The 12,200-nt window shown below is 46.7% G+C and overlaps 1 protein-coding gene across 12 annotated transcripts; it reads left to right on the top strand.

Moving 5' to 3' along the window:
• Positions 1–2,905: 2,905 nt before the first annotated feature.
• Positions 2,906–11,213, top strand: b3galt2 (beta-1,3-galactosyltransferase 2). Of its 12 annotated transcripts, none has more exons than XM_088394416.1 (4): positions 2,906–3,537; positions 3,633–3,720; positions 7,017–7,190; positions 9,199–11,213. In XM_088394416.1, exon 4 carries the CDS (start codon positions 9,451–9,453, stop codon positions 10,780–10,782), a length of 1,332 nt encoding a protein of 443 aa, XP_088250542.1. In that variant the 5' UTR covers positions 2,906–3,537; positions 3,633–3,720; positions 7,017–7,190; positions 9,199–9,450; the 3' UTR covers positions 10,783–11,213. The 12 variants fall into 12 exon arrangements, with proteins under 12 accessions (XP_088250542.1, XP_088250538.1, XP_088250546.1 ...); XM_088394412.1 differs by having other exon boundaries at positions 2,906–3,558; XM_088394420.1 differs by lacking the exon at positions 7,017–7,190.
• The last annotated feature ends 987 nt before the right edge of the window (positions 11,214–12,200 follow it).

The raw sequence follows: 12,200 nt of genomic DNA, 5'->3' as shown, positions 1-12,200 counted from the left end.
ATAGTCTTTTTGTATCATGATTCATAGTCTTCAGGGGGCCACTTATGATTGACTTTATGACACAATGCTTCGGGCCAGTTTAAATTTAGTCGCGAGCCGCATTTGGCCCGCGGGCCGGTATTTGGCCCATATATATGGCGCACAATTTATTTCGATATGCAATAGTCCAGTATGTTAATTTTTTTAATGGTTTGAACTTGGGTTTACTATTGCATTGATTTAAATTTTTAAGTAAATCAACTCAATTTTATATTTCATGGTACTCAGTGTAGTTAACTAGCATCTACTTCATTTTTTCAGTTACATTTACTTAGTTCATGATGTAAATATAAATGATTTAATAGTTTTCAGGTCTGCTCAATATTTTTGAGTGCAAATTGTTACACCGATTAAAATGAGTAGCGCACGGTTACATTTTTTACAGCGTACAGGAATCTTCAGTAAACAACAGTGAAATTTTAACTACAGCACAGACTCCTGGTTATTGCACTAGAGTTTAACTTGTTGGATAGCGTCAGTTGTTACACTGCTGTGAGGACAACACAGTTTTTATTTTTACCCAACTAGTGATACAAAAAAAGAGCAAGAGCTTGCAAGTGAGTTAAATGGGACTGCGTGTGACGTCAACTGTCTGGTTCACAAGTTAGTTGCCATAACAACGGAAGGAGCACAGGCTACAGCGGTCATGCGTGCCGGATGTATTGCAGTTTTCAGCAAAGGCGAGACGGCAAAGCGCCACTTTTATGGCCCCGTGGCAAGAAGCAGCATCTTGTTTTGCAAAGATCAAAATAAGGTCGTCCGCGCAACTGATTGGTTGAGGACATTGCCTTCATGTGTTTGCCTACTTTTGTTGCACCCAAATGGGGCTACCTGCTTCTCTCACTCATATGTTGTCTGTCAGGTTGCCAAAATGTATTTTATTTTTCCCTCAACATAAAATCCTCTCTCCAGAAAAAAAGGAGTGTCTCTTTGTGAGATGTGTGGTGCACCGCCACCAAGACTTGAGCCTGACTTTGGTGAGCAGGCGGCCCGAGTGTGAGTGAAGGCAAAGACATTCACAGTGACATGCCTTCCTGTTCTTGCGGCTCTGCCATGGGACCTTGTGTGTGTGTGTGTGTGTGTGTGTGTGTGTGTGTGTGTGTGTGTGTGTGTGTGTGTGTGTGTGTGTGTGTGTGTGTGCGTGTGTGTGTGCGTGTGTGCACACGTGTGTGTGAGCGCGTGTGGCCTGCTTTTTTAAGAGATGCAATAACAGCTCATGTTTCATCTGTGACTAAATCCTTAAAAGGCGTAGCGCTAAAGATAACTCATGCCCCCCCCCGCCCCCCTCCAAGTGGCTAACCGCACAGAACTGCATTAGCCTTAGAATGAAAAAAATAAAAACTACTGTCAAATGATTCCGAACACAACTGGTTGCAATGCCACATTTTGAGCAAAAGCATAAGAATAGAAAATAAAAATGTGTCGAACGCATTAAAATAATGGTAGTCTGAATAACCCTAATAACAACAACAATAATAATTCTACATTCAAACAACATTACCATTAAGGTCATCAGAGATTCAGTATAAGTCAAAAGAGACTCCCAGAGCACGGACAATTAATGATGACGATTCCAATTCTGACATCCGGGCGGACCAGGTGTGACGAGATGAGGAAGTCACCTTTCTAATAGATGCCACATGATATTGATGCTTCCAACCTGGCAGACACGGGAAATCAATCACCACCGGACATGACTTTCTTCTGACAAATCGGCCTAATGGCCTCCAACATATACCTGACAAAGATACAGTTGCTATTAATTATTTAGTCATGTGCACTCTGACGATGATATTCTCAGGACGTGCCGCAAAAGGCCCGAGCGGTCTCGCCTTATGAGAGGCTTTGCGTGCGACATTTCTGCAGACAGACTTGAATGTCTCGATTATGCATGACAACGGTTACATTTAGAAAGGAGCCAGGCACGGTTTCGTCATTGTGTGAACTTCCTTGCTACCACCATTGCATCGTCGCTGAAGAACCTACATTGCGCATTTATCCATTTTTAATTGTCCAGTTGTCTCTGCGGTGTGGAACAAAGAGCACGGTGGCGGTTAATCCGGCTGTTACCAGACAACAGCTGGCCTGCGGCCACCAGGCTTTCACTAGACTTAAATCCCCTTTTTCAATCTGCACAGAGGGGAGGCGAGCGAGTGGCTTGGGAGGAAACAGCGAGGAGGGAAAGGGGAAGGAAATGTGATGCATTTAATGCATTCATGGAAAAAAGTGGAAATTGTGAGTGCCAATAAAAAAACAAATTAAACAGCTTCCACTGTTGGAATGGGAAGATTCCTCAATAATAAGTCATACGAATGATGTGCAGTCTTGGGTTGTTTTCCAAAAAACAACCCAATGTTGAGTCAAACTGTTCCAATTTTTACCCCAATACGTTTATGTTTTTTTTAATAGGCTAAATTTGATGAATAGTTAAACTGCAAAAAAAAAAAAAAAACGATCTGATGAAATAATTCACGTGCACATCAATGAATTTGTGAAATGGAGGCTAAATAATTAGAAAATGTGCTATGAAAAATTAATAATGGACACATTTCGAATAGATGCAATATTGAATTTAATAGAAAATCTGGGGAGAAAAGTATGCCATTTATGACAGCCTTTCTTTGTGAACGGCAGATAAAAAATGTCAGCATGCAATTATACAATTGAAATTAGAAATGAAATTGACAACTTGAATGTCACCATTTAGACAGATGTCGGGCGTGCAAAGTAGACAGTTATTATTACACCCCCCCCCCCCCCCCCCCCCCCACACACACACACACACACCGCCCCCTACATTCAGTGAACATAGCAGGAACGTCTAAGTGGGTCACGTGAGTTGCTGAGCTAAAAATGCAGTGACGTGTGAGAGTTCCGTCAGTGTGGCGGCGTCTGACATCGCTCCCACCCGGGACATCCGCTGCTCGACTGTGGTCGCTCCAACAGAGACAAGCTAGGATGCGGACGATGAACGAAACACTCCGCGCGGGCTTGAGGGAGAACATTTTGTTTTCCCACAACCGCGACAAGACTCGTTGGATTGCATTGTGAGGAGGGCAAAGCGCGCAGCTTTCCTCTGTCGCTCGATCTGCGTGCGTGCGTGCGTGCAGCAGCAGCCAGGCGAGAATCGCCCACCGCGCCCGCGCCTTCTTCTCGCTGCACGGCCAGCCTCCGACTCGTGTGCAAGCTGCTGCGATGTTTTTGAGAAAGAGCAACTTGGATGAGAGCGCTCGACGGCGGTGAGGATCGGGAAGGAAAGCTGCGGTGTTTACCGGGGAGAAAGGAGAGGAGGAGTTGCAGCAAGGGGGAGCTCGGGGGAAAAAAACCCGCAGGCTTGGAGACTGTGGAGATGGCTGTGAGCGAGGACGGAACGCGAGCAATGTGTCGGCGCAATTAACGGACTACAGAAGGCCTTGATTTCATTCAGTTCGGTGATGTGGACTAAAAGCAGCGGGCGACGACTCCGCTGCTAGCCGACTGCAACATGAGGAAGAGGAGGTACGCAGCACTGCACATCTCGTGAGTCCTCCACATCCTCATCATTTATTTAGCCGTCCCCACCCACTTCTCTTCCCGCTGACTGTCACACTCAGCCTGCCTGCATCATCCCTGAGCCTGCACGGGCGCTTTGCCCATCAAGCCATTCTACGTGCATCCCAAAAGTAGCCCAGGCAGGACCAGGTGAGCGCTTTGCATTTTCTTAACCCAGGCAAGCGTGTCAGTTGTTTGAATTCAAGGAGAGCGGGAAGCCAGTTCTTGGCCGTTCCATCACCATCTTCAAATGTATTCTGTATTAATTTGCAAATGATCAAGCTCTGAAAAAACGTTCTTGGACCTGCCAAGAGGAAAGGCCAGGGAGTTTCCGATGCAGTCTGAGGCACTTGGCAAGGAATGGTGTATGCGAATGCCTGCCAACAGCTGAGGTGGATCATAAAAAGGAAGTAAAAACTGACTTCAATTGATTTCATGCAAGAAGTTGGGCCTTTTCAACACCCATCTGCCCATCAAGAGTAAATTTGTGTAGTTATGAGTCACGTCAGACAATCCGGCAGGAGTCAATCTGCATAGATTTTGGCCTCATGGTGACATTACAATAAAACTCATTTACAGAAAGGGGGGCCTCATTTAGGATGCGGCCAACATGAGACATTTTGAGGTTACGGGCTCGAATTGCAAAAACAAAACAACGATAATAACAAAAAAGACCAGCAGACCAGCTGGTGAGAAGCCTAAATATTGTACATGATGTGAATGATCCCGAGGTCCGCCAAACAGCCCCCCTCAATACCTAGAAGAACACCCCAAAACACACAAAAAGCCTCCACGGGGTCTACAAACAAGTGTAAGGGCAATTTAGTTCAATACGAGGAGCCAGATTTGGACCGAGAAGCAGACATGACACAAAAGTTGAAAAGTAAACGGAACATGACTGTCACATGGGGAATGGAGCAAGGTGACCAAATGCAACTTGGACCAGGGTTTATTGAAATGAAAAGGGTGGTGGAGGAGAGGATGAAGGGAACAAACAGGTAGGAGAACACGGCAGGACTAACAGGGAGGCAAACAGGCAGGAACAAGCAGGTAAAGCGGAACTAACAGGAAAAGAGGAATAAACGGGGAAAGAGGAACAAACAGGGACGGACTAACAGGATGATCTGACAGGGAGTGACACGCAGACAGGACTTAAATACAAGACAGGTAACGATGAGCAAATGACAGCGATTACAATGCTTATGAGTAGACAGGCGGGGAGGGGCGAGTGCACAGACGAGGAAATGGCGAGGAGCGGATACGTGATAGTGACAGAGAGCAGGGTTGGATACGGAAGAAAACTGTACATTCGACTTGGAAGAAAGCTCGACGTACGGACAACTTGTCACTGAGCTTAGAAACTGTGAGACACAAGCAGAGAAAAAAAATCAAATCAACAAGAGGAAATTATTTTGACCTTTTTCTGTTAAACTGGGGATAAGTAGGGCAACGACGCAGCAGAGCCAGCAGAGGGTGCGCCACTTTGCACTTGTAACGGATGGCAGGAGTGAGTTACTCCTCAGAGCCCTCAAGAGGGATGCTGGCCACTGAGGCGGTGGCGCAGGTCTTCAGCTCAGCTGTCTGCGTATTCGACCTCCAAGCCACCGAAGCGGTGGTCCGAGTAGATGTTGCTTGGACAGCGCAGGAATGGTCACCTTTGGACATTGTCTAAACAAGAATTTAATGTGTAACTACAGTAGGCCGAGGCTGTACGGAGAGCTAATCACCACGCCTTAAGTCTCTCGTGAATTACCTCCGATTATCGCGATTGTATGCAGTTAGTTGCACAGCGGTAAGTTACAGATGGGTGTTGGACGCTGCTGATATTGACCATGTGCGTGTTGCTGTGACCGTGTCCGTCTTTGACAATGATTACACTTTGCAACCAAAATTGAACCACATCTTCCCTCCTGTGTTCTGACCGACATCCGGGGGCGAAAAGGGCATAACCCTACGAGCCAACCCCCTCTAGTCCTCAGGCTCCCCAACACTCAAGAGTGAGGTGAAGGCAACTCCACTGTGAGAGAGCTGTTTTCAAATTAAAAGCAAACATTGCTAGTAACATTTTAAGGGATTGATGAATTGCTTTCGTTTATAGTCCTTGAGTTGATCAAATCCCCCAAAAGAACGGTGAAATTTAGATTCCTGCTCATAGTTGCGCATCCCGGGTGGCCTCATTTTGACAGGTAGGCAGTGGTGATAAGCTTAAGGTGACTGGCAGGAAAAGATCGTAATCGCCACACAGACTGCCGCAGGCTGCCGCAGGCTTTGGCTCCACCGCCCGCCGGACCCCGAAAACTCGTTTCGACGGATGGATTTCCTCCGCATGGTCGCGACTCGACACGGAGCTGATGACATTGGTTGGCCCGAGTGCCTTCCTCCCTGGAGCATTAGTCTGCGTCATATTGAGCAAAGCTGTGATTTATACGTACCGTAATTTTCGGACTGTAAATCACAGCTTTTTTCATAGTTTGGGTGGGTGGGCGACTTATAATGAGGAGCGACTTATATGTGAATTTTTTCAAAAATTTTCCAAAGACAAAAAAAAAAAAGTGAAACCGTGATAAACGAACCGCGATGTAGCAAGGGATTACTGTAATTTGAATTTCAAGTGACGTCAGCAGCGCGGCGCGGCGGTTGTTTACGTAAAGGACAACGATTGATCACGGGATGACGAAGATGACGAAGGGTCCCACGTATTACCGGCATCATCAAAGGCTTTGTTTCTAAGTGACACGGAGGACGAAGAGTTTGAAGGATTTAAGGATTCGGAGTGACATTGAAGGTTTGAAAAACTATTATGGCTTTTACGCACGCCGGTCTTACTCTACGGAGCTCTCTTTCACCTCCGTGGATCAAAGTCGGGGGCCGGCGCTTGGCCGGGTGGCTGTCCGCAGACGGTGCATGGTGCTCAGACATGGCTTTTACGCACGCCTGGTCCTACTGTATGGAGCTCTCTTCCACATCGGTGGCTGGAAGTCCATGCCGCCACACGCTTAGAAGTTTGTTTTGTTAAATAAAGAGCCGTTTACCAAACCCACATCTTTCCTTTTACTTTGTTAACACTACAATATAGTTATATAGTAGATCTGTGGAATAACGACGAGGCTGACGTCAGGACGCACGCGCGGCGTTGGTGACAAAGGACGAGGAATTTGATCGATGGATTTAATGATTTAGAGTGCACAGATGGTTTGATATTATTGCTTATATAATAGTTATTTGATATCTAATTTATATATCGTTATATGGGCCTGTGGAGTATTTTAAAGTGCAAGCGCCGTTAGCGGCGCGCACCCGTTGTTGACAAAGGACGATCGATGGCTTTAATGAATTGGAGTGACACAGAAGGTTTTATAAACGTGTTATTTATGTAATATTTTTTTAATAACTCTGAATGTTACGTCAGGCCCGTTCTCAGCTCTTCGTTTGTGTTTGTCACGTAGCGGCTCGGCTCTTTATAAGCACCGCGGAGGAGATCGCAGAGCTTCATTCGACTGGCACATCCGGGAGGCCGTGCGCACGCGCCAAGTGGCCGGGAATAGCTCCCGCAGAGCGGATCGGCTGTTTATAAGCACCGCGGAGGAGATCGCGGAGCCTCATTCGACTTCCAGCAACCGGTGAGCGCGCGCATGCCGAAAATAGCTCCGAGCGGATCGGCACTTTATAAGCACCGCGGATGAAATCGCGGAGCCTCATTCGACTTCCAGCGGGCCGCGCACTTGCGCACGCCGCTGTTCAAATTTTCTAAGTGCCAACGGCTCTTGCGCCATAAAGAGTCCGCCTCGGCTGGTTCCCCATGTCGGCCAGAACAAGTGAAAATTCGGCCTCTTGCGTGACACTCGCCTGCGCATTTACTACCGAAAGTCGCGTCAGAAAGCTCGGTGCACACTCACAAGTGCGTGTACATACTCAATATACGGAAATGGCGCACTCGCGCTCTCTTTGTATCAGTGCCGAATTTAGAGCGTGGGCTGTGACGACAGCATTCTTGTAATTTGCGCACCGAGCTTTCGGATACAGTTTTACGCTAAAGCCACCCACAAACCTTTCCCTGGAATCCTTCCATTAAAATGAGTCGCCCAAGGAAAAGCAAGGTGGACACTGAGTGCCAAGTGTTTAAAAAGAGTGGCCAATTTGGCTCGACGTACGCGACGTGACGTTCAGCCACATGAACCTCAACATCAACCCGTCACAGATCTAGGTAAACGGACCAACACCTCGGATCTCTCCTAAGAATTGCCGCAACAAATTTTACTCCAGACTATGACACACGAGCAAAAAAAGGGAGACAAACAACACTGTTCCCACTGAAAATGAAGGGGAGGCTTTCAAATTTGTTGTAAAAAAATGCATTTTGAATATGATCTGTACAAATAGCAGGGATTGAAACTAGCGACCATTCTCATTTTCAAACAATGCAGGATGCTCAAGGACATTGATGCACCACCTGTTTGTGACTAATCTTAACCTGTAAAGTTCTTAAGGCTTACTTTAAGGAAGTGTTTCCCGTTTCCTCACCTCTGTTACCAGGTGTTTGTGAGTTAAAACTCTGCTCTGATTTTCAGATACCCCTCACCGTGTTGCCGTTTTGATTACTTTATTTAGATGTATGCTTTCACCGATTCTTCAAGATGATATATTTGGTCAGAATGTTTGCCGTTTGACGTGATCTCCTAAGATAAACATCTTTCATTAATCTGACCTGCAGGCACTAAAGTGATGGAGACTGTTATTCATAATAACAGTGTCGTATTTTATGAGAATCACTGATAGCAGTTTTTTAGGGATTTTTTTTTAATGCTGTTAATAAATGCATTTGTTTTCAAAAAACTTTTTTTTGAATATCCACGCTTTACTACCTACTAAAGGCCAAAACCTTTTATGCAATGACCTTTACAGGTCGTTTATATTACTTCACACAAACACTACATCCATCTGCTCCTGGTTCGGCCCCCCGGTCAAAATTTAGAACCCAATTCGGCCCGCAAGTCAAAAAGTTTGCCCACCCCTGGTTTAGCCTGTTGTTGCTCATTCATGTCTGTTCTTGGTGTTGGATTTTGTCGAATAAAATTCCCCCCCAAATGCGATATATACTCCGGAGCCACTTATATATATGTTTTTTTGTCACGTTATTGTGCATTTTATGGCTAATGCGACCTATATTCCGGAGCGACTTTTAGTCAGAAAATTACGGTACTTAGAGGTGAGGCATCGAGCTTTAATGACGTGCACGGATCATCATATCATCGTCATGTGGGGCAAACGCAACGGCAATTCTCCCAACAGTATTTTGCAATTGTCCTGTTCTCTCTCCTCACTGAGCCACTTGCCACGAGTCTTGTTGTGATCTCCGCCCCGGTCCAATCAAAGCTGTTACAACACTCCCTTTTCTCCCTTTTAAAATGTTTAATTGTATTATCCCAGAGAGCCGTTTGCAATAATAGCCCGCAATTTGGTGTTTTATGGGAATGAAATTAGACTGAGAATTGCAAGAGGAGTGTCAAAGTAAGAAGGGAAAAAAAATCCAATCCGCTCCACAAGCAGAATTGGACAAGTGACATGCAATTCGGCACGAGTGAAAATGAAGTGCTCGCCATCTGATTTTTATTGTTGTTTTTGTTTCAGATTAGAGGAAGGGAGCCCTCTCATATCCTGAAGGGAGCAAGACGTAGAACTCTCTTATCTCCAAAGAGAAACTGCTCAAGTCTCCAGTTGCCTTCTTAGTGCCACACTTGACCTCAGCGACGCGACCTTCCAAAGACTCCAACCACGTCATCTGCCAGCTCAAGCAACTTTGACTTTTTGGGCAACCAACCACATGTTTGAGGCGACTCAATGTGAGCGCCTCCGCCCGTTCCTGCAAGGCCGACCTTCACCATGCAGTGGCGACGGCGACATTGCTGTCCCCTCAAGATGACGTGGACGGCCAAGCGCTCGCTATTCCGGACTCATGTGGCGGGCCTCCTCTCGCTGGCGCTGCTCTTCACCATCTTCTCCTTTTTCAGTCGCCAAGACTGGCTGCCCGGCCGTAGCGGGCCACGGGAAAACCCGCTGGCCTACACCGTCAGGGGTTTCCGCAACGCCAGGGGGGAGGCCAACCAGAGCAGCTCCCTCAGGAGCCTTTGGCGGGAGGCGGGTGTCGTCGCGCCCAAGCCCCCTCCGGTTAATCTCAGTTCTCAGCCCGCAGAAGGGTTGGCCGGGGAGGCGGGAGGAGGACTTGGTGGAGGCGGGGCAGCTCGCGTGGCCATCATGGGACTGGGAGACTCCATGAGCACCAACAACAGTTTACAGAAGGAGATGGACGTGGGAGGGAAGCTGAGCGCTCAGCCCTACCGTTACATCCTCAACCAGCCTTTCAAGTGCAGCGACAGCACCCCCTTCCTCGTCCTGCTGGTGGCCGCCGAGCCGGGCCAGGCCGATGCCCGCAAGGCCATCCGCCAGACGTGGGGCAACGACAGCGTGGCCATGGGCCTGGGCTTTGTGCGACTCTTCCTCCTGGGCGTGGGCGAGAGCTCAGACGCCTCGCTTCAGAGTAGCATCGAGGAGGAGAGTCGCCTTTACCGAGACATCATCCAGCAAGAATATCGAGATACCTACTACAACCTGACCATCAAAACCTTGATGGCCATGAACTGGGTGGCCACATATTGCGCACACGCCTCGTACGTGATGAAGACAGACAGCGACATGTTTGTCAACACAGAGTATCTCATTCAGAAGCTGCTGAAGCCCGAGCTGCCTCCCAGGCGCAGGTACTTCACAGGCTACCTGATGAGAGGGTACGCCCCCAACAGAAACAAGGACAGCAAGTGGTACATGCCGCCCGAGCTGTACCCAAGCGAGCGCTACCCAACCTTCTGCTCCGGCACGGGCTACGTCTTCTCGGGGGACATGGCGGAACTCATCTACCAGGCCTCGCTGGGCATACGCAGGCTCCACCTGGAGGATGTCTACGTGGGGATCTGCCTCGCCAAGTTGCGCATCGACCCGACTCCGCCTCCCAATGAATTTCTCTTCAACCACTGGAGGGTGTCTTACTCCAGTTGTAAGTACAGCCACCTCATCACCTCGCATCAGTTCCACCCGAACGAACTGGTCAAGTACTGGAACCACTTGCAGAGCAACAAGCACAACGCCTGCGTTAACACGGCCAAGGAAAAGAACGGCAGGTACAGGCAACGGCGCTTCCACGGAGAGCGGCCTCCTTGATGACAATGTTGACCTCGGCGTAGGAAAAGCACATTGGTTTTGCTATCGTGTACAGTCGATTTTAATTTTTTTTATTATTTTGAGAGAAATGTCAAGTATTGTATATATGGTGCAATGACAGACGCATCTGTGTTATGGCGCACGGGCTCAGTGTGGCGGAGAAAAAGTATTCCACACAGATAAATCTAAGCTTCAAAAGATGTCGCCAATGTGTTTACACAGACAAAGGGAAATGTACACGTCTTTGGTTGCAGGTCATACTACCTAAACATGAATGAAAATATCTTTGGCATTGTCCACTCCTTCTGACCTCTTTCTGTCTTTCTGTAAGTGTTTACGTTCCAGTTGCATCAAATGCCACAAATTCTAAAAGTTTATCTGCCATATCCTGTATTTTATCTACAAAAATAAACATGAAAGCACACAAAAGATGGCCGATCTTGTTTTTTTCATTAAGAAGTTCACTTGAGCAGCTGGTGATTAAATGAACTGAATTCATCCATCCATCCACTCGTAGTCTGGCTTACTCGTGCTGAGCCACGGGGAGGAGGAGCCCATCCCGGACGATTTTGGGTGAAAGGCAGGCTACACTCTGGTCACATGGCGCAGACAGACAGACGAGCCTTCATATTGACGCTGGCGCAGTGTGAGTCGCATTCACCTTTCACCAGCATCGACTTTTGCAGCTAGTCTGAACGTCAATTAGATGATCGCATTTCAGCAGCTTCGTTTTGATGGTTCAAAAACTATAAGTGAGATAAATAAGGTTCTTTTCGATCACTCAATTGCATCATCAGATGCTTTCCTTTTGTACAGTTTAATTGAGCCATATAAATACCAGCCATCTCTTTGTCTTTGCAGCACAAGCTAATTTGGATCATAGTCACCTGTATCAAGGACAAAAAAATATATATTTTTTTTCTAGCACTCTCTTGCATGAAAATGACCTGAAATGTTATTTATGAATAAAATACGTGCATACATGCACATACATGCATACTATCGATCCCCTCTAGATTCTATCCCCTAGTTTCTATTCTTTTTAGATGATGAACAATCTTTGATAATAAATGATAAAAAAAGTTGTATTGGATGTGTAATAAAAAAAATTCAAAACATTTGCCGTTCCGATCAAGTATGCATAATGTGAGGATACAATCTCAAGGCTGAGTAATGAACAATGAATTAAACATTAAGGTCATCGTCTCCAGGGTGCATACAATATTGTGCTGAAAAAAACCCCCATACATTTGGATTTTAATTAAAGTATGAAAGGCTGTTAGCGTTGCTTCAGCAAGAAAATAAAAGGAAGGCAATGGATCAAATTGGCTTTTATCTTGGTCATAACTGGCTACACCTCGTGGATTCCGAGTGTTCTTGCTAGCTAGCTAGCTAGCTAGCTAATTTCAAACGCCACG

This window comes from Syngnathus floridae, chromosome 13, assembly GCF_059516105.1.
Source record: "Syngnathus floridae isolate MCC-2025c chromosome 13, RoL_Sflo_1.0, whole genome shotgun sequence".
Taxonomy (NCBI): Eukaryota; Metazoa; Chordata; class Actinopteri; order Syngnathiformes; family Syngnathidae; genus Syngnathus; species Syngnathus floridae.
Note: the sequence above shows the minus strand (reverse complement) of the source record. Positions and strands in the feature narration are given on the sequence as shown.